General features: G+C 40.1%; 1 protein-coding gene across 1 annotated transcript in view; it reads left to right on the top strand.

Moving 5' to 3' along the window:
• Positions 1-27575, top strand: part of SAMD12 (sterile alpha motif domain containing 12) — a 326394-nt gene that overhangs the window by 60574 nt on the left and 238245 nt on the right. Inside the window, exon 3 of the mRNA XM_034422216.3 lies at positions 22842-22971. Within this exon, the coding sequence (XP_034278107.1) occupies positions 22842-22971 (130 nt within the window). The remainder of the gene's footprint in view (positions 1-22841; positions 22972-27575) is intronic.

Here is a 27575-nt window from a genome sequence, read left to right as displayed (position 1 = left end):
GCTTCTGCTAAGGCTGGGTCAGAACAGTTACATTGGTGAAAGGATGGTTGTAATAATAAGTTTAGTTTCAAACCATGTTGGGGGAAGGGGATTGTGACCATAGTGTGGGGACGGGAATTTTTAAGATCTTCCTTTTCTATTATGAAAAGGAGCTCCTACAAAGATGAGCGGGGTCAAACTATTTTCCACAAAGCACCAAAAGTCAAGACAAGCAGCAATGGATAGAAAGTAACCAAGGAGAGAAGCAACCAAGAACTAAAGAGAAATTTCCTAATGGGTGAGTGCAATCAACCATTGGAACAGCTTGCCTTCAGAAGTTGTGGGTGCTCCATCACTGGAGCTTTCAAAAAGAGACTTGGACAATCATTTATCTGAAATGATATAGGGTCTCCTGCTTGAGCAGGGGGTTGGACTAGAAGACCTCCAAGGTCCCTTCCAACTCAATTATTTTATGTTCTATTTAACTCCTGAGAAAAAGCTTACCATTCTCCCCAGAGCTTAAGTGCTTCAGAACGTAAATGCTCACCCGTTCTAAGAGTGATAAACACAAGGACATGCCAGTTTAGCAAAATTATCCAGATAACAATTGCTTTGCAAAGGAACATACAGTTAACCAGTAGTGAAATTCAAAAATTTTCCCTACCAGTTCTGTGGACGTGGCTTGGTGGTGGGTCATGTGACTGGGTGGGGGTGGCCAACTTTTTTTTTTTACTTTTTAAAGCATTTTTTAATTTAAAAAAGTTTTTAAAAAGTTTTGACGATCAGCTGTGCCCGGGATCATCGGAACTTTTTTTTACTTTTCTAAAACATTTTTTACTACTGGTTCGGGTGAATAAATAGTAAAAAAATAAAGTTTTTTTAAAAAGTTCCAATGATCACAGGGCACAGTTGATTGTCACAGCTGATCATCGGAACCTTTTTTTTTACTTTTTTAAAGCATTTTTTACTACCTATTTGCCCGAACTGGTAGTAAAAAAATGCTTTAAAAAGTAAAAAAAGTTTTTAAAAAGTTCCGACAATCAGCTGTGGCAATCAGCTGTGCCGAGCGATCGTCAGAACCTATTTTTTACTTTTTTTAAGCATTTTTTTACTACCAGTTTGGGCGAACCGGACCAAACCAGTAGCATTTCACCCCTGAAGCTAACCCTAAACCTAAACCCTAGCCTCTGAAAGAGAAAGGAAGTCCTCATCATGCTTCTTAGCATGATATAATGATTAAAATGTTAGGACATGAAAATTCAGTGAATGACTTTGGGTCAGTTTCTCACTCTCAGCTCAGTCTACCTCTCAGGGAAGCTTGAACAAAGGGAAATTTCCATATAAATTGGCTTGAGCTTCTAAAAAAACCTGCAGGTAGAAATCTAACAGACAGACAATTATACTAACTATTGGAGAAAGGCAGAGGTATCTTCCCATGACTGTGATTGATTTCTTCAACCCGTCTGGATGTTAAGTTCTGTATTTCCTGTTGCTTTCTGTGATTCTCTTAATCACTTGGCCAAATGTTACATTTCTGCTTGGACATGAAACCGGCAACACAGCTTTTAACAGACTGGCCAAGAATGACTGATGCTTTCTCCAGAAGTGCTTTCCAGCCAACCCGTCCAAGTTTCCTCTGCCATAGGCTGAACACCACAGGTGCCTCTGCACCTTCCCTTTGGATGGCTGTTCTTAGAGCACCTCATTTGGCACTTCATGCAGGCAAAACACTCCCATATTGTTGTACAGTGGAGGATCAGAGCTTTGGGATGGCTGTTGCACCTGCACCAACATATCCTGCTGTTATATGGGGTTTATAAAAACAGTAAGTTTTATACATTGTGTATACAACAACAGAATGGATGGGAGTGTAAAGGGCCTTAATGGGAAATGGCCTTTTGTGTGTGTGTGTGTGTGTGTGTGTGTGTGTGTGTGTGTGTGTGTATGTCATGATGAAAGGCAAGTTTGTTCATAAAAAAGTAATGGTTCCCCCGCACATGCGTGTTAGTCATTTCCGGCTCTAGGGGTGGTACTCATCTCCATTTCTAAGCCGAAGAGCCAGCGCTGTCCGAAGACGTCTCCGTGGTCATGTGTCTGGCATGACTAAATGCTGAAGGCAACGGAGCACTGTTACCTTCCCACCAAAGTGGTCCCTACTTTTTCTACTTGCATTTTTTGCATGCTTTCGAACTGCTAGGTTGGCAGAAGCTGGGACAAGTAACGGGAGCTCACTCCATTATGCAGCACTAGGGATTCGAACCACTGAACTGCCGAACTTTCGATCCACACGTCTTAGCCACTGAGCTACTCCATCCCTTGGTAGTTTGTTCATAGAAATAGGAAATGACTGTAGTTCCCTCCCAAGTGATCTGTCCATGGTCCTGAAAACTTCTATTCAACTATGTTTCTCCATGCTGTAGGTTCATTTCCTCCATTTCAGCCAGAGAGAACAATTTCTTTTTGAGAGCCTGATGACATCATTGTTTATTACAGTTTATCTGCTCCTTCTTCCAAAGAGCTCTTAGCAATGGAGCAAGTTCAAGTTTCGTTATTCCGGCTTCCAATTTTTTTCCCCCCAATACTGCCGGGAGCTATAACCGTATACTCAGAAATCTTAACATTTTGTGTCCTCTAAAAATGATCTTGGTAAGATGTATATGAAGATTTAAAATTGAATCCAGAGTGACTCATATGAAATCTAATCAATAGAAGAAAAATATGCTTTGTTGGGTGTCAGATAATTAATTCTCTTCTTTAAGGGCTTCTTGATTTCTTTTGAGTGTAAATCCAACTCATATAGGTAGTCCTCGACTTATTTATTTATTTATTTATTGGTTCGATTTATATGCTGCCCTTTTCCGGAGACTCAGGGCGGCTTACAATGTGTTAAGCAATAGCCTTCATACTTTTGTATATACCTGCTTAGTAGGGCTTTCGCCCCCCCCCCGCAAAGTGGTGCTCTTTTTTTATACAAAGTCAGCTTATTGCTCCCACAAACCGGGTCCTCATTTAACCTACCTCGAAAGGATGGAAGGCTGAGTCAACCTTGAGCCTGGTGAGATTTGAACTTGTAATAATTGCAGGCAGCTGGTGTTACTTAACTGTGCTTTAGTCTGCTGCGCCACCAAGGCTCTTACAAGACTTACAACCCAATTGAGCCCAACATTTCTGTTGTTAAGTCAGACATTTGTTAAGTGAGTTTTGCCCCATTTTATGACCTTTCTTGCCATCGTTGTTAAGTGAATCACTGCAGTTGTTAATTTAAAGACAGGGTTGTTAAGTGAATCTGGCTTCCCCATTGACTTTGCTTATCAGAAGATCACAAAAGGTCACATGACCATGGGACACTGCAACCATCATAAATATCACTCACAGTTGCCAAGTGTCTGAATTCTGATCACGTGACCACGGGGATGCTGCAATGGTTGTAAGTGTGAAAAATGGTCACAGGTCACTTTTTTCAGGGCCATTCTAAATTTGAACAGTCACTAAATGAACTGTTGTAAGTCGAGGACTACCTGTGCTCTGGCTCGAGTAAACAGAAGAACAGAGTTGGAAGGGACATAGGATCCAATCTGCTGTTCAAGCAGGAGACCCTATATCTATGATGGCGAACCTATGGCACAGGTGGCACACATAGCCATATCTGTGGGTACATGAGCCGTTGCCCTAGCTCAACTCCAGCATGCATATGCGCAGTGGCCAGCTGATTTTTGGTCCACGGCGGCCCTCCCAGGAGTCTCCACACGGCCCGTTTTGGATGCCAGTAAGTAAAGGGCTCGCACGGAGGCTCTGGGAGGGACTTTTTGGTTTCTGGAGGCCCTCCAGGGGTGGGGAAGGCCATTTTTGCCCTCCCCAGGCTCCAAGAAAGCCTCTGGAGCCTGGGGAATGGCAAAAAAACCGGGCCTACCAGGCCTACCGGAAGTCTGGAAACAGGCCGTTTCTGGCCTCTGGAGGCTTCAGGGATGCCTGCTAGGCCCAAAACGGGGTGTGCACATATGTGTGGGGGAGCATGGGGAGTTCCCATGTACATGCCCAGGGGGCACTTGGGGGCATTGAATTATGGATGTGGGCACGTGCGCTATTGCGCATGCGCACACTTTCAGCACCCGAGGAAAAAAAGGTTCACCATCACTGCCCTATATCATTCCAGACAGGTCGTAATTCCAGAATTAAGCCTCCAATGATGGAGCACCCACAACTTCTGAAGGCAAGCTGTTCCACTGGTTAATAGTTCTCATTCCTTTTTCCAAATGGGCTACCCAATCTTCAATCGATTTTCATCGAATCCTATTGGCTTCCCAAAGACATTGTTGGTTAGTCAGGTTTGACTATTGATATCCCTTTAAAAAACTAAAGTTGCAATATGTGAACCAAACTATTGCTTGCTGCTCCAATGTGCTTCAAATCTTTGCCATCTTGAAGTACAGATGCTTGGGTTAAAGAGGAAGTAAATAACAGTAAATAAAGATGTGGAAATGCCTGGGAGTACCTTGATCTTGCAAAAGCATATTTCATAGAAAGTATTGTAGAGATATTTTACAGAATCACAGGTTAAACTTTTCTTAGTTATTAAGAATTTGTCTGTGACTTGTGTGCTGATGTCCCCATTTCTGGAACATGCATTCAAATACTGCACAAGCTATCATTTTTTTGTTTTGTTTTTATTATTACTGTTATTGAAACTGTGATATACCTTTTTTCTTCTTGGCACAAGAGAAGAAACAGAGCATGAAATTAAGTGTCACATATTAAATATGATGATCTAACTTTCTTTTTTTGTTTGGGTTGTGATCTGGACATTTTTTATTGTATTTGAAGAATTCAGGTAAAATCTTTGTCACCACTCTGGAAAGAAATGTATGTTGGGGAAAGTGATTTAGGAAGTAGCTTGAAATAATTTTTAAGGGTTTTTTTTAGTGAAAGAATTAATAATCCACGAAGATGTACTACAGATGATAATTCAAAATCTATTGTGCAATAATTCTCATAGTTCCTAGTGAGTGTAGCTCATTTGGAAAGCAGAGATCAAGGAAGATGAGCACAAATGAAGGAAAATCTGTTTGCAATTGTTCCTTTTTATTGATGAGAAAGCTACAGAAAATCCAGTGTGTTTCCTTGCAAAATATTACAGTGAGAGAAGATATTCAATGATAAAATGTGAACTTCTCCTCAGATAGAAAATAAAGTATGATAAAGTGTTATACATGGCAATGGTGATTTGTTGTTTTTTCTTTTTATTGGAATAAAGTTGAAACTGTGGTTTCACAAATAGCTGATCAGTGGTATATCAGCCAGGGCGAGCGGGTGGGCGGGCAGGCGGTGGATTTTCTGTGGATAGGATTCTGAATCTTTTGGCGATTTCTATTTTGCTCTCTGAATTCATGGAGACCTAACTCTAACCCTGTGTGGATTTTCCCCGAATGTGATTTTCCCATGTACTTTGCCAGGAAATGTACATAAGGCTGGCTTTAAAATTATGCAATCTGCTAACCATACTGATGGGCTCCGAATCCATGGGCAATGTCCTTTTTGCTCTCTGAATTCATGGAGACCTATCCATAACCATAAGTGGATTTTCCACGGATGTGTTTTTCCCATGTATTGCCTAAGGAAATGTTGATAAAGCAGGCTCAAAAATTATGCACCCTCGTAACCATACTGATGGGCTCTGAATCCATTGTCAGTTTCAATTTTGCTCTCTGAATTTGTGGAGACCTAACCCTAAGTGGATATTCCGGGAATGGGATTTTCCCATGTATTTTGCCAGGAAGTGTACATGAGGCAGGCTTGAAATTTATATACCTACCTAACCATGCCGATGTGTTCCAAATCTATTGGCGATATCTCTTTAGGTCTCTGAATTCTTGGAGACCTAACCCTAACCCTCAGTGGATTTTCCATGAATGTGAATGTCATCTAATCTGGAGAAGCATTCAATTGCAAACCTATTGGAAGTGATCAACCTACATCTGAGTACCAATGAAGGAAAACTTACTAAACTATGACAGAGTATTCTCAATTTCACATGCTTCCAAAATAATGCTTTTGATCATCCAATGCAGATGTTTAAGCGGGTTTTAGAAAAGACCGAGGAATACGAAAAATTATTGAGGAATTCTCGAGGAAGCCAGAGTATATTAAGAAGTCAACATGTTCTTCATCGGTTATAAAAAAGCCCTTGATTGTCTGAACAATGTCAGACTGTGGTACATGCTTAAGAAAATGGGAACCCCAGAATATCTCTATATTGTGATGCAAAAGTTACATATAGGTGAGGAAGCCACAGTCTGAACAAAGCATGGTGAAATAACTGGCTCCAGATTGACAAAGGAATGATACAAGGCTGTAAATCTTTTTATTTATTTAAGCAATATGCTAAATGCATGTTGAGGGAAGCTGGATTGGAAGAAGATGAATGTAGATTTAAAATAGGAGGCAGAAATATTAATAACGTGTGCTGTGCTAATGACACTATTTTAATAGCTAAAAATGCAAATGAACTTCAAGATCTAATAATTAAAATTTAAGCAGCACAGTGAAAAATGGGACCAAGATTAAATATAAAAAGACCAAACTAATGACAGGTATTGAGTTGGGGGTATCTTTCTGCTTTTTAGGATCAACTATCAGCTGTCAAGTAACTAGCAGTGAAGAAATATGCCACAGGTTAACACATGGTAGATTAGTAATAATTAGTAATGGAAAATTACAGTAGTGGCCAAAATTGTGGAAACCCTTTGGGAAAAGTGTATTTTCTAAACCTAGCTAATAGCACCACTTTTTCTTGGAGTAGTGCCATAAAATTATATATCAATGGAAAGATAATTTAATCAAGAATATAATGCAATAACTTTTATGAAGGATTTGCTATTAGAATAACAGTTACAGTATAAAGAAGAAAAGTGAAACACCTAGAAAAAAACGAGATGTACAAAAATTATCACCATGTCAGTTAATCCTTAGTTGGGTAACCTTTAGCATGAATTACGGCCTTACAACGTCTTCCCATGGAGTGAACCAAGTCTTTTAGTTCTGCAGCTATTATTATGTGAAACCAAGATTGAATGATTGCTTCTATTAACTGGGTTTTATTGCTGGGTCGCTTCTGACTAACAAGTTTCTTTAGTTGGCTCCATAGATTTTCAATTGGGTTAAGGTCTGGGCTATTCCCAGGGCATTCCAGCAATGGAATATGATTAACTTGAAACGCTAAAAAAAAAAGTGGTGTTATTAGCCATCAAACCTCAAAAATGCACTTTTCCCAAAAGGTTTCCACAATTTTGGCCACTACTGCAGTAACCAGCTCTGCCAATATGGCATGCCTAATAAATTCTTACTTTATGTAAACTCCATGCCTCAGAATTTTGATTTCGTTGGGTCTGTTGCTTGGAACCCTGACATGAAGGCTTTAAAAATATTATACTGAGGCTGTGTTGTGTCTTTTACCCATAATCATGCAGGCAATGGTGTGGCATTTTATGAAAGTGAAAGTTGGACTTTGAAGAAATAGGAGAGAAAGAATATTGACATCTTTTAGTTTCGGTGTTGGACAAGATTCAAGATATGAATTAACAAGAAAACAATTTATCATCCAATAAGTCAGAGTTCTCACTTGAGAACACAAATTACTAGGCTCAAATTATCATATTTTAGATATACTATACAAAGTCGTCGCTGTCTTAAGAAATTTATAATGCTGGGAAAGGTGAAAGGTAAAAAAAGAGTCTGACCAGGGTGGGTGGAGTGGAGTCAGTTATACAATGACTCTATTGGAAGAGCTGAAAATTCAGATTAGAGAAAGATAATTCTAGAGAAATCCTTCTGTGCAATCACTGACTTTATGATTCACATTTATCATCATTTTCCTTGAAGTGACTATTAAAAGCAGCAAATAAAATGAAACAGCAGGATTGAAAATGTTAAAACAAAATTAATAAAAATTGTCACATAATTATCAAAGGTCTAGTGACTTTTCTAAATATCGAGTTTGATAGAAGATCAAATACAGCTTCTGAGGAAAGATTTTCCTGTGTGCCACAAAGACAGCAATGGGATACGCAAAAAACGATTCTTCTGCAGATCTTCATGGTTGCCCAAAATAAGTGGTGTCCTAGAGCAGTGTTTTTCAACCCTAGCAAGGTTATGTTTTGTGGACTTCAATTCCCAGAATTCCTCAGTCAGCATGGTGGCTGGGGAATTCTGGGAGTTGAAGTCCACAAAACATAAAGCAGCCAAGGTTGAGAAACACCTAGAATTAGCAATATGCACGATAATTCTCTCTACTTTTATTATTGCTCCAACCTCTGAAACCCTCAGTTCTCTCCCTTAAATAACTAAGGATGCCCCTGACCTGCACAGGATTACTTATCACTGCTCTATGGTTTTATATCAGAGCAGTTGTCCCATTAACTTTGAGATCTGTTGACTTTGCTTATGATATAGCAGAGGTCTTCAAACGTGGTAGCTTTAAGACTTGTGGACTTTGTCTCCCAGAAGTCTTAAAGCTACCAAGTTTGGGGACCCCTGTGATATAGTTTTTGGACCAAGCAGTAGGATGTGTCCTGTTTTAAATGGAGATGTGGGAAAATTCTGCTGTTGTTATAAGAAAGGCAGAATTTCAATTCCCCGGAGTTCATTAAAATAAAATTGCACTTTCAGGCTAGTCTACCCTCTACTCAAGGATCCAACACAGGCCATTTCCTGTTACAAACAGCCATAAAGTTACTTTTAAAATGGCATCTATTTTTAACTTCCAGAACATGAGGGTTTTTTTTTTTTTAAGAGAGAGAAAAATCGATGCTTAAAAAAAAAACAAAAAAACGAAAGACCAAGGTACAAGTCCTTGAGGAGAAGTTTAAGGAGGCCAGAAGTAGCTTCTAGTAAGTATTTTGACACTTCAGCATTAATTTATCACCAAGAATGTATTTATGCTTAAGACATGAAGGCTTCGTTGTTTTCTCTTTAGAGGGTTGCTAATGGACTGTGTTAAAACTTTAATAGCCATTGGACTTTATTCTTTTGTATTTGATGTCTTTGTATTAATAGCAAAAAAAAAAGTTGGAATGTTTGTATGTTACTGAACTCTTGGATTTATACCAAATAGTGTCTCTTTAAAAGGGAAGCGGTGGCTCAGTGGCTAAGATGCTGAGCTTGTCGATCGAAAGATCGGCAGTTCAGCGGTTTGAATCCCTAGTGCCGCGTAACAGGGTGAGCTCCCGTTACTTGTCCCAGCTTCTGCCAACTTAGCAGTTTGAAAGCACGTAAAAAATGCAAGTAGAAAAATAGGGACCACCTTTGGTGGGAAGGTAACTGCGTTCCATGCATCTTTGGCATTTAGTCATGCCAGCCACATGACCACGGAGATGTCTTCGGACAGCACTGGCTCTTCGGCTTTGAAACGGAGATGAGCACCGCCCCCTAAGTAGGGAACGACTAGCACATATGTGTGAGGCGAACCTTGACCTTTACCTTTACTGTCCCTTTTAGACTTCAGGTCCTCGTTTTGTTTAACAGCACTGCTGAACCACAAGCAATCTGAGACCCAAAATTGTTGTGAATGTTGAATGTTGAAAGTCCCTGTAAAATAACCACTGGCCCATTTCCAGGATGCAGAGCACATTTGACTAAGTTTGAATCATGTAACCAGGCAAGGGCAGGATATGCAAAATTTAATTTAATTTAATTTAATTTAATTTAATTTTTTTTCATTTAAAAGCAACCAATTTATTATTATTTTTCTTTTTAAATTTTTTTTTATTAACGATAAACAAACATACGTATACAAACATACACACATAAAAACAAACTATACATAAACAAACTGTACACTAAAATCAAGTCATGCAACTTGAGCTTTGTGAATGGAGCTACATCGGTAATTTGTATATCCATATATCTATCTATCTATATATATATATATATCCTTCATTATATAATGATATTTATGTAATGATATTAATTCTGGTTCCTCATTTTTGTGTCCTTGAGTGGTATTCCCTTATTTCGTCTTCTTTTTCTCTAACCAATCGTACCATTTTTGCCAAATGAAATAGTAATCTGAGTCTTCTTTTTCTTGAATTTTTTGTTAAGTCTGTCCATCTCCGCACATTCCAGTGTTTTTTGTATTGTTCTCTCTTCTGATGGCGTGTCTTCCAATTTCCACATTTGTGCGAAAGTAATTCTGGCTGCTGTAAGAATGTGTATTATCAAATATTGTATTTCTTTTTTGTAGTCTTTTGTCAATATTCCTAATAAATAAGTTAAATAATAATTATAATAAATAATTTTTAAATTAAATTAAATTAAATTTATTAAATTTATAATTTCATTTCATTTTTAAGAAAAATAATATTGCTGCCCAACTCACAGTGACGCCAATATTAAACCCAATAAACCCACCCTCCTTCCTCATGACAACAATCAAACCAACCATTTGATGGGCTCCATATCACCTTGGATGTTAGGAAACACCCAGTCTGGTGGGAGGGGTGGGCGGGGCAGGAGGAAGGCCTCAAACACTTAATTAGCCTCAAATTCTGGTGCAGCTGCAAGGGGGCCAAATGAACCCCACTTAAGTTCCATAGAATCTTATCTATTTCTTCCCAGGCTAAAGCTGGCCATCTGAGAAGATTCCTGTATAATAGGCAGAATACAATAAAGTAATGAGCTTGAACCTTGTGCACGGAAGTCTGGTTATTTGTGCCTGGCACTGGGGTTTCCAGGCCCAGTGGCAAAACTATTTCTTCAGGGTGTTTGGAAAGAATGCCAAGTTTGGAGGTCAATCTTATTTCTGCAGGGATGATGTTCAACAACAAGGGACCTTCTTTTTTGTTCCATTAGATCAGAGGTCTTCAAACTTGGCAGCTTTAAGGCTTGTGGACTTCAACTTCCAGAATTCTCCAGCCAGCATAGCTGAAGAAGTCCACAAGTTGAAGTCCACAAGTCTTAAAGCTGCCAAGTTTGGGGACCCCTGCATTAGATGGATCTCCTTAGGAGTGAGGATCTGTAACATCACATGCCTCCCCGCTTTGGTGGATCAGGTAGATGCAATTGGGGAAAGATAGTCTATTTAATTTAATTTAACTTGATTAAATTTAAATTTAACTTGATTTAGTTTACATTTAATTTGACTTACTTTAAAATTAAGTTGATTTAATTTAAATTTAACTTAATTTAATTAATGACTGCCCAACTTCCAATTGACTCTGCCAATTCTTACAACTAGAATTGAAGTTAGTGCAATAATTATGCTGCACCGTCTTAAAAAAATCTGCAAAAAGAGAGAGTGATGGTACTTATTGGATGGAAAAGGCTTTTCTCTCTTGGCATGGTGCTCTAACTTCAAATGGTACAAAAGAAAAAGACTATACCTCATTACCAAGGCTAGCTAAACATCTTTTCCTAGATATCATTCTGTTGGGGAATCTTACTATCTTCTCTTTGTTGTCACTGACTTCATTTTGCTTTTACTGTCTGCATTGCTGCATTGATAATGATTTCAAAGCCACACTTTAATTTTGCATCTCAAAATGTATTATAACACTGTCTACCCTATCATTGAAAATGAAGTTTTCAGAGCTGCTTTGTAGATGGAGACGAGCGGCATATAAATTTAATACGGTATAAAAATAAATAGAATTTTAAAAAGACTTCCTTTGCTACCAACTTCTACTTAATCAAATAAAGAAATTAGGTATTTAAGAATGTCACACTGCAAGAGGTTTCTGATATGTTATTTATTATATTAGAGCACAGGATCCAGAACATTAGTTTTAAGTTACAGGAAGGTAAATTCTTGCCACAATTGTTAAGTGAATCACTATGCTTGATAAATTACTAACCCAATTGTTAAATTAATCTGGCTTCCCCATTGACTTTGCTTGTCAGAAGGTCACAAAAAGTGACCCTGTGACCCTGGAACAAAGGTCATAAGTATGAAACAGTTGCCCAGCATCTGAATTTTGATCACACGACCATGGGGATGGTGCAATGGTCATAAATGTGAAAAATGGTCAAAAGTCACTTTTTTCAAAAGTGGTGTTGTAACTTTGAACGGTCACTAAGTGAACTGTTGTAAGTCATGGACTACCTGTAGTTTAAATTATTATCATAGAGCTGAAGAGGACTACTTAGGCCACTGAGCGCCTTCTGTTCAGTGCAGCAATTTTCACCAAAAGCATCCTTAAGTCACCTATCCACCTCTGATTAAACACAACCAAGTTTCAAGTTTCAAGTTTATTAGATTTCTATACCACCCTTCTCCCGAAGGATTCAGGGCGGTGTACAACCATATTAAAAAACATAGATTTATAAAATTTAAAACCAGCAAAGAAAAGCCCATCAGCTAATTAGATAACTAGCTAATTAGAATAGAACTGCTCTTATAAAAAGGTAAAAGTTTCCCTTGCACATATGTGCTAGTCGTTCCCAACTCTAGGGGGCGGTGTTCATCTCCGTTTCAAAGCCGAAGAGCCAGCACTGTCCGAAGACATCTCCGTGGTCATGTGGCCAGCATGACTAAACACCAAAGGGGCACGGAACGTTGTTACCTTCCCACCAAAGTGGTCCCTATTTTTCTACTTGCATTTTTTACATGCTTTCAAACTGCTAGGTTGGCAGAAGCTGGGACAGGTAATGGGAGCTCACCCCGTTACGCGGCACTAGGGATTCGAACCGCTGAACTGCCGACCTTTCAATCGACAAGCTCAGCATCTTAGCCACTGAGCCACCGCATAGTGTTTTATTATTAGGAACGTTTTCCCAATAAAAGGTAAAGGAGTCCCTGTGTTGTGGCCTGTTGGCCTCCAGTCCCTCCAGCAGCCAAATCAGACAAGGAGGCTGATGGGAGTCAGGGCCAGCATCAAGGCAACCTGAGAGCTCCAAGGGGAAGAGGGAATGGAGCTGTCAGAGATAGAGACAGAGCCTGGGCTGTCCATCAGCCCTCAGATGGAGAGTCAACAGCCCCCAGGTCTGGAGGTGGCTGATGAGGAAGAGGAGGAAGAGCTGGGTCCAGTGCCTGACTCACAGATGCACAGAAAACAGAGGAGAGGAGTGCAGTGGAAATCTGTGGGCCGATCCTTGGGATTGAAGAGCCACTGCTGCTAGCAAAGCCCCACCCTGGCTCTGGGGATAAAACACAGAGATGAATAGTTGTCTGCCACACCTATTCATGTCCCTGCCGGACAGGCTTGTTAGCCTGCTGTGAGAGAGAGAGAGAGAGAGAGACTTTTTGCCGGGGCTGCTAGCACTCCTAATAAAGGAATCATTGACTTAACTACAGAGGATTTGTTGTTGGGCAACATTTCTACAGAGAAATGTTGGCCTCAATTGTGGTCATAAGTCGAGGACTTACCTGGAGTACAAATAACCCTTGGCCTACAACCATAATGGAGACTGCCTATTACAATCATAAATCGGGATGGTCATTAAGTGGGTCACCCACGTGGCCTGATTTGTGGCAATTGTTAAGTGAATCATCATGGTTGTTAAGTGAATCTGCAGTTATTAAACAAATCCATTGTTCTCTATGGAGCACTTTTTTCTGGAAACCAGAAATAAATGCTAGTTTTAACAAAAACATAATAAATCATGGTCACAGGACTGCAGGACACTGAAAATAACTAATTGCAGATCGGTTGCTAATTATGTGATTATCTGGGTGACTGTGTGTGTGCGTGAGAGAGAGACACAGACAGACAGACAGACAGACAGACAGACAAACAAACAAACTATAATAAGTACCTTTTGGGGGGACGTCTCTCATAACTTTGAACAGTCTATTAAGCAACTGGATGTAAATCAAGGAATACCTGAATTTCTCAGTGTCAGAGCATTTAAGATGGGTGGACCTCAATTCCCAGAATTCCCCAGCCAGAAGTAAATCTGGAAATTTACAGGTAAATGCCTGGAATGCACTACCAGACTCTGTGGTCTCATCCCCAAACCCCCAAAACTTTAACCTAAAACTGTCTACTGTTGACCTCATCCCATTCCTAAGAGGACTGTAAGGGGCATGCATAAGTACACCAGCGTGCCTACCGGCCCTGTCCTAATGTTCCCTTTAATTGTAGTCACTTTATGTATTCAATTCATGCTTATACTTACATATATTATCTAAGACAAAATAAAATTAAATAAATAAATAAATAAATAAATAAATAAATAAATAAATAAATAAATAAATAAATAAATAAATAAATAAAAGTGATGAGACTGTGAAACACTGATTTAAACAAATATTTGCTTACTGAAGATAACTGATCATGTAGAAAAACTAAAGCAAAGCAAAGTCTCGATGCAATACTGGGCAGAAAATGAAAATGATATTGAAAATATGTTTTGTCTGCTATTGAAAATGTAGAATTTCTGTACCATGACCATTTGATTATGACTTTCCGGTTGTGTCCTTCTTCGTAGCATACTGAAAAAGCAAAAATGTTGGGTTTCCTGTGGATGTGTAAAGCAGTCATGGCTTGAAATTGCTTTACAGAATTTTTGCCTTGCAGCATCTGTATTCATGCATAATGGGAACATTTAAAATAGCCTTGCATGAAAACACACACATATTCCTTATACAGGCAAAGAAGAAGAAACCATTATGTGCAGAACTGAACAAGATATACAACAGATTGTCATTTGAAATAGCGATTGGCAAGCTCCCCAGGCAGAGAGGTTGGGTTCCAGATTTTAAGTCACCGCTTTTCTATCCAAAATGAATCAGTGATTTACTCCACTCCAAAGCAGATTGTTGGAGATGAGCCTGTTTTACTCAGAGACAAGGAGTGATGGTGGAGAATGAGGCTTTGTGCCAGGGTTCAAATGCTTGAACAAATTTACTGGGTCATATACTCCTCTCCATGGTGGGTCATCTCCACCACATAAACATTCGTCCCCCAAAACTTGATTGAAGACATATAAAATCATAGAGTTAAAGGACCAGAAGGGACCTTGGAGGCATTTACAGACCCCTCGCATCCTGGGCATAAATTGTTTCAACTCCTACCCTCAAAACAATGCTATAGAGCACTGCACACTAGAACAACTAGACACAAGAATAGTTTTTTCCCGAATGCCATCACTCTGCTAAACAAATAATTCCCTCAACACTGTCAAACTATTGACTAAGTCTGCATTACTCTTAATCTCATTGTTCCTATCACCCATCTCCTCCCACTTATGACTGTCTGATTGTAACTTTGTTGCTTGAATCCTTATGATTTTATACTGATTGTTTCCTAGTATGATTTGATTGCTTATTTGTACCCTATGACTATCATTAAGTGTTGTACCTCATGATTATTGACGAATGTATCTTTTCTCTTTGTGTACACTGAGAGCATATGCACCAAGACAAATTCCTCGTGTGTCCAATCACACTTGGCCAATAAACCTATTCTATTCTATTCTATTCTATTCTATTCTATTCTATTCTATTCTATTCTATTCTATTCTATTCTATTCTATTCTATTCTATTCTATTCTATTCTTAGTCTAGTCTAGTCTAGTCTAGTCTACTTTACTCTACTCTACTCTACTCTACTCTACTCTACTCTACTCTACCCTACCCTACCCTACCCTACCCTACCCTACTCTATCCTATCCTATCCTATCCTATCCTTCCTATCCTATTCCAACCCCTGCTCGAGCAGGAGACTTTATACCATTCCAGACAGATGGTTGTCCAAACTTTCAGTGATAAAGCACCTATAACTTCAGGAGACAGGCCATCCCACTATTTAATTGTTCTCAGTGTCAGTTCCAGGTTGGATCTCTCTTTAAGGAGCTTCCATCCATTACTTCTGGTCTGCCCTCAGGTGCTTTGGAGAATACGTCAACCTCCTCTTCTCTGTGGCAGCCACTTAAGTAGTGGAAGATAGCTATGTAGAACATCTTTGTACTACTCTATGTAGATGAGGCAGCAATACTTTCAAGAACACCTGTTGACTTGGGTGGACTCCAACTCCCAGAATTCCCCAGCCAGCAAATTCACCCATCTTCCAGGTGCCCAAGTTAAGAAACACTCTTCTATAATGCAATGCAGTTTAAGGGGGAGGGGACCATGGGGGCATTTGACAGCTGTGGAACAGCTGCTTAGCAGCAAAGCAGAATATCGACTGGAAGCGATAAAAAAATAAATGGCTGCAAAGAGCTGAAGCCGAAGAAGACTTAATGTTCTCCAGCACCTCTAAGCAAGAAATCAATCCAATTAAATCTCCTCGTGAACCTGATGTATGAAATTCAGATAATCGATACTGCAAGTCAACTGCATAGCCTGATTAAAAATAACCTTGACTGTATACAGCTAAGGAAATGCTTGCTCATCTTGGTAGTGTCTGTTGTTTAGGCAATGTGCAGAATTTACAAGTTGAATAAAATTAACAGAAGATGGAAAACACTGGGTTTTAATATGAGGATCGTAATTTGAGGCAGCATATAGTTCACGGCTAGATCTTGAAATGGGCACATTAGGAAAGCAAGAAATTAACATGGGCTGTTTGGTAAATATCATCAGAATATATTATCTGTCTAGCATAACTTGACCTCCAGAAAAGGATTTCAAGCAATATTGTGGTCCAGAATGATTAATTTGGCTGCAGCGTCTGATCCAAGAATGCCTTATAATTTAAAGTCCCATAACAGATTAAGAGATAGTTATGGAGTAGCTGCTTAAAATTACAGCATTAACAATGATGATGGGACACTAATGAGTCACTCTACAATAAATTGAAACAATAAAAGTAATAACGTTTAAAAGTTGTATGCACAAAGAGAGGAATAAATGGGGTGATTAATTTGTTTCTCTTGCATGGAGCTTGGAAGCATTTAATCCCCACTTCATGAGTGTCTTTTTATTCGATGTAGGAGAAAAAGAAGTTGAAAATTCTCTTTCCATTCATACACTTTGGTGAGATTGTTGATGTAGGGACAATACAACAATTAGAATGGGATGGGATAGGATGGGATGGGATGGGATGGGATGGGATGGGATGGGATGGGATGGAATGGAATAGAATAGAATAGAATAGAATAGAATAGAATAGAATAGAATAGAATAGAATAATTTTATTGGCCAAGTAAGATTGAACACACAAAGAATTTGTCTCCGGTGTATAAGCTCTCACTGTACCTGCAAACAACAAAGTAGTATAATAATAAGATACCAATAGGAGAAGGTAGTAGAAAAGATGACAAGGATAATAGTTGTACAACCATATTACATGGGTAAATATCTTTAGACATAAAGACAGTACTATGGTAATTAGATTTTCAGCAGAGTGATGGCACGGGGAAAATGCTGTCCTTATCTCTAGTTTTTTTTTTTTTGGCATGCAATGCGCTATTGCAACATCCCAAGGGGAGGAGTTAAAAAATATATGTCCAGGATGTGAGGGGTCTGTAGATATTTTCTCAGCCCTCTTTCTGATGCGTGTAGTATACAGGCCTTCAATGGAAGGCAAGCTGACTGCAATTGTTTTTCTGCAGTCCTGAGTTGACACAGGAAGACAGTTCTTTGTTGGGCCTTTTTAATGATGTTTCTAATTTTGGGTGTCCATTTCAAATCCTGGGAGATTATAGTACAAGTTGCACAAGTCAGTTTAGGGAACTATGTGTGCGTATGTGTATATGCGCATATGCCTTTACTTCAGTGTTGATTCCTGCTTGAACTAGTCCCTGAACTAGTCAATATTTTAGAAGTGATTTACCATTGCCTCCTTCTGCTCAACAAAAAATTCCCTCAATACTGTCAAACTATTTACTAAATCTGCACTACTATTAATCTTCTCATCATTCCCATCACCCATCTCCTTCCACTTATGACTGTATGACTGTAACTTTGTTGCTTGTATCCTTATGATTTATATTGATTTTGATTGTTTCCTGATTGCTTATTTCTACCCTATGACAATCATTAAGTGTTGTACCTTATAATTCTTGATGAACGTATCTTTTCTTTTATGTACACTGAGAGCATATGCACCAAAGACAAATTCCTTGTGTGTCCAACCACACTTGGCCAATAAAGAATTCTATTCTATTCTATTCTATTCTATTCTATTCTATTCTATTCTATTCTATTCTATTCTATTCTATTCTATTCTCTCCTTTCTTGGGCTTGAGAGAGAACTGGCCCAAGGTCACCCAGCTGGCTTTGTCCCTATGGCAGAACTAGAATTCACAGTCCCCCAGTTTTTAACTCAGTGCCTTAAAAACTACATCAAACTGGTTCTCATTTAGGAGACTAGTTGGAGCAAAATTGATCCTAGCCCAGAATTGAACCCAGGCTTGCATTTAAACCCCCAGAAGTTGAAAATGTCTGTGTTACCCATCTTGGTTTCTTTACAAAGCAAGGGCAGGGTGACAGGTTTGACTTGGCTTGTTTTTTTTCCCCACTGAGATTTCAGCCTTGGGTCAGGGAATCCAGTGGACTCAATGGGGGCACTTTTGGGTCACTGCCAGGGAGCAGACTGTTCAGATCCTCTCTTCCATCTTCCATACTCAAGTCTTTGGAATCTCCAGATTTTAAGGCTGCTTTTTTTTTTTTTTTTGTAGGCTAGAAGAGATGGGGATCTGTCATGTGGTAACTGTTGCCTTCTCTAATTGCCTACAAGTGGCTACAAAGCATTTCCTTGTTGGAAAAGAAGATCGTAGGACAACAGGAAAAGATAGTAGGGCAGCTGCAGCAAAATTTGTTATTTTGGAGGTTGATGGGAGTAGATCAGAGGTGGTATTCAGCAGATTCTGACCAGTTCTGGAGAACTGGTAGTGGAAATTTTGAGTAGTTTGTAGTAAATACCATCTTTAGTTGGCCCTGCCCCCATCTATTCTCTGCCTCCCGAATCCCAGCTGATCGGGAGAAAATGGGGATTTTGCAGTAACCTTCTCCTGGAGTGGGGAGGGAATGGAGATTTTACAGTATCCTTCCCCTGGAGTGGGGAGGGAATGGAGATTTTACAGTATCCTTCCCCTGGAGTGAGGAGGGAATGGAGATTTTACAGTATCTTTCTCCTGGAGTGGGGTGGGAATGGAGATTTTACAGTATCTAGAGCCTTCTCTGTGGGCGCGCCCACCCTCTGGAATCAACTCCCCTTGTGGCTTCAGCTGGCCCCTGACCTTCGCACCTTTCGCCGCGAATTAAAAACTTGGTTATTCGAGTCCCCCGGCCTGGACTGATGGGGTTGTTTTTTACGGGTTTTTAATAGTATTTGATCTAATTAGGCATTTTAACTTTGCATTATGGATTATTGTGGTTTTATTGTTGTGAGCCGCCCTGAATCTGTTGGAGATAGGGCGCCATATAAGCCTAATAAAATAAATAAATAAATAAATAAATCTTTCCCCTGGAGTGGGATGAGAATGGAGATTTTACAGTATCCTTCCCTGCCACACCCACCAAGCCATGCCATGCCCACCAAGCCACACCCACAGAACCGGTAGTAAAAATTTTTGAATCCCACCACTGGAATAGACAATCCTACTGTGGGCCTGTTGGAGTCCTGCCCATCTCTAACCACCCAAGACAACTCTTGCATGTGGCTTAGAATGTCCACATGTCAGGTCTCTAGTTGTATCAACTGGGAAAATACCATCTTTGGTATTTTGAACCAGGTTTATACTGCCTAAATAATGAGTTGCTTATGAGGTGGAGGCATTGTTATGAGGACATGTTCTTTGCAAATGTGAATTGGGTGTTTTCATGCTGTGGAAATCTGGCTGTTTAGATGAGTTCTTCCACTATTAAATCTGCATGTGTTGGCAACTTCAGTTACATATTCAGTTACCACCCTCTTCCCGCTGTTTAATGCAGCAATAATTCATATCATCTGGCCACAGCTTGGTAGGAAGGTGTGGCTCTGTTTTGTAAAGAGATGATTTCTTAAAACGGTCTGGGGGGAATGGCGCATCATTATGAATCTTGGCTTCCCTTTCAAAGTAGGAAGTTTGTTCTTCTAACTGCTACACGTAGGAAAGAAGAATGGTAAATAGTAACAGAGTTGGAAGGGACCTTGGAGGTCATCTAGTCCAACTCCCTGCTTATGTAGGAGACATGTACCAGGTATTTGAACCACCGAACTGCCGACCTTTCTAATCGACAAGCTCAGTGTCTTAGCCACTGAGCCACCTAATCAGGCTGAATAAAGAAGAAACAGGAAGTGCTGTATGGACTCTTAATAATGATGTTGTAGAGCAGCTTAATTGCTCCATGGGTTTAATCTACAAAATACTTAATCCAGCCCAAATAGACTTGTAAACATGAATGCATATTTAGTCCTTTGGCATGGTTTCCTACTTTCCCCCTAAGCACTCATTGGAACCTTTTTAGTATTCTTACACAATTGTGCTGGCTGCCGGTCCATTTCTACGCACAAATTTACATACTGGCACTCGTTTTTAATAATCTTTTGTGATCTGAGATTAGGTAAAAGCACTCTGGAGTCAAGTTTAAATCCAGGCTCTTCGACAGTGTTCTTGGCCATGGCTAGAATGCCAGGACCATCCCTTGGCTATAAATCTCTGACCTTCAACTTGAAATCCTTGAGCCAGGATTTTCCAAATTCAAGTGACGTTTCTCCAATAATTCAATGGCAGCCTTACAAAAACGGGTTGCAATTGCTCTCTTTAGGAATGTTTCTTGACTTCCCAGACTAACCTCAATGTTTTTGGATGGTCTCCCACCTTAGTATTAACCGGGTCTTGATTCTGTTCATCTTTTCAAGATCAACCAAGATTGGCTAGGAGCTTATTAAGATGATCTGGGACGAGGTTGGTCAATGAAGCATTGCCAAAAAGACAGATAAAAACAACCCTTTAAATCTTATTCCTCCCTAATCACTTCCCTCCCCACCAGCTTCCTGAACTTTTAACCTTTCTTTCTTAAATCTTACGGTTCTGCAACTTTCCATAATTTTGGTTTCATTGCTTTTTTCTGTCTCACTCCCTACTCTTGTTTCATTATTGTGCCCTGATGAATTTACTCGCTGCTTTCCAGGCAAGACTTCTTCACCCATTTGTCTTATACTTATGTTCTTGCTGAGTCAGGATAAAAGAAAACTGCCTCATTATGGATTCAGAGTATTTGTCTAAACAGCCCTATATTGTCTACTATAAGGATGTCCATGGCTGGCTGGGGAATTCTGGGAGTTGAAGCCCACAGGCCTTAAAGTTGCCAAGGTTGGACACCCCTGATCTACTCCACCAGTGCCTGACTCATGCCAAATGCTGAGGCTCTACTGCACAGCAAACCAAATTTCCGATACCAAGTATCGAAAGAGCCTTGATAGTACAGTGGTTTAGTGCACCCTGTCATTAACACAGCTGCCTGCAATTTCTGCTGGTTCGAATCTCTCCAAGGCTCAAGGTTGACTCAGCCTCCCATCCTTTCTAAGGTAGGTGAAATGAGGACCCAGTATGTGGGGGCAATAAGCTGACTTTGTATAAAATATACAAAAGAATGAAGGCTATTGCTTAACGCATTGTAAGCCGCCCTGAGTCTCTGGAGAAGGGCGGCATATAAATCAAATTAAAAAAAAAAAGTATGTCTGAGAAGGGGGCATATCTCCCTCATTTTTCTCAGCAGGAAGATCCTACATAACTTTTCAGCACATCTGGGAACGTCTGATATTTTTCAAAGGGGGAGGGGTAGAGGAAAGACCATTTCTTTCCCTTTCATCAGTGGTTTCCTACACCTTTAATCAGTTTCCCAATGAATTAAAACTCTGCTAAGATTGCTTTAGTGATACAACAGTCCCAGCAGCAATATTTCACAAAAGCAGGGCTAGAATGAGCCGTGGTGGTGCAGTGGTTAAAGTGCAGTACTGTAGACTACTTCTGCTGACTGCCAGCTGACTGCAATTTGGTAGTTCAAATCTCACCAGGCTCAAGACTTCCATCCTTCCGAGGTGAGTAAAATGAGGACCCAGGTTGTTGGGGGCAATATGCTGACTCTGTAAACCATTTAGGGAGGACTGTAAAGCACTGTAAAGTGGTATATAAGTCTAAGAGCTATTGCTATTGCTAGTAGGCCATTACTTGCCAGTTTGGGAAAGGCAAAAGCCCCAGGTCAATCTGCTTCTTTTTCTCAAAGACAACCAAATTCTGCCAAGTACCATGAAGCAGATGGGGGCAACTCTGATGATAGATCCATGCATGTAAGAACCTGAATGTTTTAGACCCCAGAAAGGGAATGATGGACAGGCATCTCCCCAAAGCTGTTATTTCCAAGGACTCTTGGATGAAAAGACTATTAGGCACAAGAAATCAGGAACCAGGGTTGTTCAAATGAGTACAAGTTTATTTCACGCTAGCTCTCAACAAGAATCTGAACTACTAATGGTCAGGAGAAATTGGCGGTAGATAAGAGTCAATAGAATTCAGGAAGGGCTGGATTTAGATCTCATGAGCGGAAGGGACTCCAAACTGATGACGTGCTTGACCCCTCCCTTGGGCTCAGCCTGGTCATCTCCTACATAGACAACTATTAACATTACTGAGATCAACTTTCCAAAGGCTGATATTTCAGCATCCCATATTTTCTTTGTAGCATAAAGAGAATCCACAGAGATGAGTCTGAGATGTTTGCTGATCACCCAAATTGTTACTTGAACTGAATCTGAGATTTCTTTACCTTCCTTCCAAGTCTAAAATTTCTCTGATATCTACGGTTTATTAATTGCTAGCCACATGAAGAAGTATCTGATTAATCATAATCCTTTCATCCTTGACCTTTTCATGCAAAGTAGAAAATTTAGCTCTGCAGGGTTTGGCCATCCTGGCTGATGATGGTGTACAAAATTCAAGTGGATATGCAAAGTGCAAGCAAAATGATTGGCTTAACTTTTGTTTAACTTATTTTATATTTCCAGTTTCATATTGTGAAGCTGACAAAGCCAGTGGCCCTTTGGACGCAGCAAGATGTATGCAAGTGGTTGAAGAAACATTGCCCCAGTCAGTATCAAATCTACAGTGAGTCGTTCAAACAGCATGACATAACTGGTAAAGTATGAAAATATCAAATTTATTTCATTTTAGAATAGATGTGCACGTGTTTAATGTCTTCTCATGCCATAAAGGAGTAACTTGTTTTATACGGGCATATAAAATGGATGTGATTCCTTGGAGCAGTTTGTGGATAGGGAGAAATAAACAGTGTGTGATGTGACATCATTTAAAGGAGTGATGAAAAGAAAATTTGCAATGAGGGAGTCATTCAGTGATTTTAAAAAAATTGTTTTAATGGACTTTTTGGGGAGTGAGAAATGCTTGTATTAACGATGTGGCTTAAGAATAAAAGTCAGGATGCAAATACAAATAATTAGTATCATAGAGCTGGAAGGGACTTGGGATATACCAATCTGCACCTTTATATATAAAACATATTCTCTTCCAAAGAGTTATGGCACCCATGAGTAAAACAATGGCTCCTGAATTTGGAATCTTAGCAATTACTTATCAGAGATTTGGACTAGAACAGTGGTGGGTTGATCCCGGTTCTGTCCGGTTCTTTAGAACCGGTAGTAAAAGTGGCGGGAGGCTCCACCCACCCGCCTGGATGTCATAATTGACGATCTGTGCATGCGCAGAAGCTTCTGCACATGCACGCTCCTGTTGTGAACCGGTAGTAAAGGTAAGTAGAACCCACCCCTGGACTAGAAGCTCATCAAGGTCTGTCTATGGAGATTCTCAATCATCCAGGTCATGGTTGTCCCAAAAGGGCTTTTCCAAAAGACAACTGGACTTCCTTGATTCTTTGAAAATGTTTTGCTTCTCATCCAGGAAGCTTCTTCGGTTCTAACTCTAACTGATGAAGCTTCTTGGATGAGAAGCGAAACATTTCCAAAGAAAAAAACAACAACAAGGAAGTCCACTAGCCTTTTGGAAAAGCACTTTTGGGACAACTATGGCCTGGATGATTGAGAATCTCCATAGGTCTCCATTGATGACCTTCTAGTCCAACTCTCTGGTAAGTAGTTGCTGAGGTTCCAAATTCAGGAGTCATTGTTTTACTCTTGGGCGCCATAACTCTTTGGAAGCAAATATGTTGCATATGTAAAGGTGCAGCTTGGAAAGTGTACGTGAGTTTCATAGGATTTCACTACTCTTTTTAAAAAAAGGCATTAGGAATTAGAATCCTTTATTGGCCGTAACTAAAAGTAAAGAAGAGTTAGACTTCTGATGTAGCTCCACCTTCTAATCCTTCACTGCATCTAGTTTCTTCCTGCCTTCCATGTTTCCTCTGAAGCCACATGGAACTCATCTGAAAAAGGAGAAGCAGACTGCTTTTTTCTTTGCTATCTTTGGTGACTTTTGTTACATTTACTATGTTTCTTCCGTAGTCTCAGAAAGCTAAGCCGGGTCTAATGCTTGAAGCTTTTAGAAATACCAGGGATGTAGGCTAGATTGCAAAGTTGTAAAAGAAGCAGCCAATTCAAATTACTTCTCATTTACCTAAAGTGCATTCCTTTCTTAAATCATTTTTAAAAGCGGAGAAGACTCCACAGTGTGTCTTTTGCTTTACTCCCTGTACTACCTACTTCTGGATTGGGATAAATATCATGTTTCTCCAAAAACACGACCCACCCCAATAATAAGCCCAACCCTAATTTTTTTGCGGGGTGGGCCTAATATTACCCCTACCCTGAAAATAAGTCCTGGGCATGGCCAGCACGACTGGCGGTGCGGATGCGGGGATGGGGGGCAGCTGTCTGGCTGCAGCTGCAGCCTGCTGGCCCTTTGGGACAGCACAGATACCACTTTTGCCCTTCTGTCTCTGAGTGCAGTGCTTCAGCTTGTTGGGCCGCTTCTCCGAAGCCAGCAGCTCCGCAGCCAGCTGCTTTGCTTTTTCCCTCTTTTTGGGAGGCTCACGGGAGGACAATGGAGAGGGTGGTTTTCCTGCCTGTCAACTATTCCTCACAGCACAGGCTGAGGGAAGGATAACAGGCAGGAAAATCCCCCTCCCCATTTTCCTCCCATTCGCCAAAAAGCCTCCATTCCAAACACTGAAGGTTCGTAATGGAGGTGATGGCGTGTCCATGGCGCGTCCAGCTCACCAAGTCTGGCCTGCTGCACCTCAAAAAAAGTAAGACCGCCTCGAAAATAAGCCCAAGTGCTGATTTTCAAGTCTAAAAGGAAATAAGACTGGGTCGTATTTTCTGAGAAACATGATATTTAGAAGAGTATTTACTCAGCAGTAGAGCCCATATCTTCACACAGAAATTCCCCATATATATTCCTTGTACAGTGGTTAACACAGATTCATCAGGTAGTATATTCTGTATGTATCCAATATTTATCATTACTCTGAAGTGTAGTTAGATAATTATGCTCTTAATAATTAAGATAATTTATTTGGGGACTAAGGTTTCTAAAAACAAAGACATTTTGGTATAAAAGTGAAATATACAGATAGAAGATTAGCAAACGTGCCTATTTTTTAATCATTTTTTTTTATTCATAAAATGACCTGAGATCTGTTCTCCCAGGCACATTTATTAGATATATTTCTATGCCGCCACAGTCAAAATGACTCTCAAAGGCTTACTTAGGAAAAATATATAAAACATACCCAGTAAAAAGAAACACAATGGCAATTCAGCAATACAATTCAACAACACTTTCTTCATCTCAATGCAATTTAAAAAAAAAAAATGAAGTGGAAGAGAATAATTGTATGAAATTGCAAGAAGGGTGATGCTGCATAAACTGTGCATCTATTCCCTTGGTACAAATCATGAGTAAAGCTGCATTGGAAAATCCGAGTAGGATTCATGTATCATTTTTGAATAATTTACCAGACATTGCTTGTCCTCCTTTTTTTAGTCCCCAGATTCTGTGACATGAACTGCTCTTGTAGATATGCTCTAGAACCAGTGGTGGGATTCAGCTGGTTCTGTCCGGTTCGAACGAACCAGTAGCACTAACTACAGTAGACCCCACCCAACCCACCTGGACGTAATGCTATTTAGCTACGTTTTAGAGGCTGTGCACATGCTCAGGAGGCGCATGCGCGAGCAAAGAGCATGCCCAGAAGGTTGAACATGTGTGAAAGGTGGCGCGTGCGAGCTCGCACTCACATTAGCAAACCAGTAGGGAAGGTAAGTGAATCCCACCTCTGTCTAGAAGGAAGTGTAAATAAGCTACCTTTCCTGATTAAAGGTGATTGTTTTAAATAATGCAAATTGCAATCTATAAACCAGATCTTTGGGGCAGGCAGGAAAGGAGGAACAAACAATAATGTAGCAAAACAACAATACTTCTGTTTAATATTTTATAAGATCTCGATAATACGATCTTTGGTGGCTGGCCCCCAGAATAATTGTTTCACCACTTAGAAAGTATTCCTTGGAAAATTATTCTTTGGACAAGCCTTTTCTTGAATCCCTGGCTACATGTATTTCATTTCAAAAAAGAGCCTTGATAGTACAGTGGTCTACACACCCTGTTATTAACACAGCTGCCTGCAATTTACTGCTGGTTCGAATCTCTCCAAGGCTCAAGGTTGACTCAGCCTTCCATCCTTTCTAAGGTAGGTGAAATGAGGACCCAGTTTGTGGGGGCAATAAGCTGACTTTGTATAAATATACAAAAGTATGAAGGCTATTGCTTAACGCATTGTAAGCCGCCCTGAGTCTCCGGAGAAGGGCGGCATATAAATCAAATTAAAAAAAAGAAAATTACCTTTGCCATTAGAGAAGACACTGAGCTTATGATTTTATTTATTTATTTTATTTATTTATGCAATTTATATGCCGCCCTTCTCCCGAAGGATTCAGGGCGGCTTACAAGAAGGAAGAAAAATTACATAAACAACAAATCAATTTAAAATTAGTTAAAATTAATTAAAAATTTAATTAAAATTATTTAAAAAATCACCCTGACGGATTCAGCCCATTTGGTGAAAAAGCCACATCTTCAATTCGCGGCGGAAGGAGAGGAGGTCAGGGGCTGTCCTGAGGCCGGTGGGCAGCCCATTCCCGAGGGTCGGCGCTCCCACAGAGAACGCTCTCCCCCTGGGGGCCACCAGCCGACATTGTCTGGCTGATGGCACCCTGAGGAGGCCCGCTCTGTGAGAGCGCACCGGACGATGGGAGGATGGCAGGAGATGATCCTGCAGATACCCCGGGCCTAAGCCATGTAGGGCTTTATAGATGAGCACCAGCACCTTGAAACCTTGAAACGATTTTTATCTAAATGCAGTTTCATCTGCCAGAAAGGGGGTGGGTGGGTGTCTCTTCAAAACCTAAGTCCCTATCTATGTACTGTAGCTTTCCATAGCAACATACTTGAGATGTGACAGAGTTGCTAAATTGTGGAGTACTGGGTGCTCTCTGAGCTTGGTTGTTGAGCTGTGGTGGCACAGTGGTTAGAATGCAGTACTGCAGGCCAATTCAGCTCACTGCCAGCAGTTCGATCCTTACTGGCTCAAGGTCGACTAAGCCTTTCATCCTTCTGAGGTTGGTAAAATGAGGACTCAGATTGTTGGGGGCAATAGGCTGACTCTGTAAATTGCCTAGAGAGGGCTGAAAAGCACTGTGAAGCGGTATATAAGCCTAAGTGCTATTGCTATTGTTTTCTTGCAGATGTTTTGTTACCAGACTAAA

This window comes from Pantherophis guttatus, chromosome 3 (genome assembly GCF_059756535.1).
Source record: "Pantherophis guttatus breed Tessera chromosome 3, ASM5975653v1, whole genome shotgun sequence".
Lineage (NCBI taxonomy): Eukaryota > Metazoa > Chordata > Lepidosauria > Squamata > Colubridae > Pantherophis > Pantherophis guttatus.
This window is presented reverse-complemented; position numbering and strand designations above follow the sequence as displayed.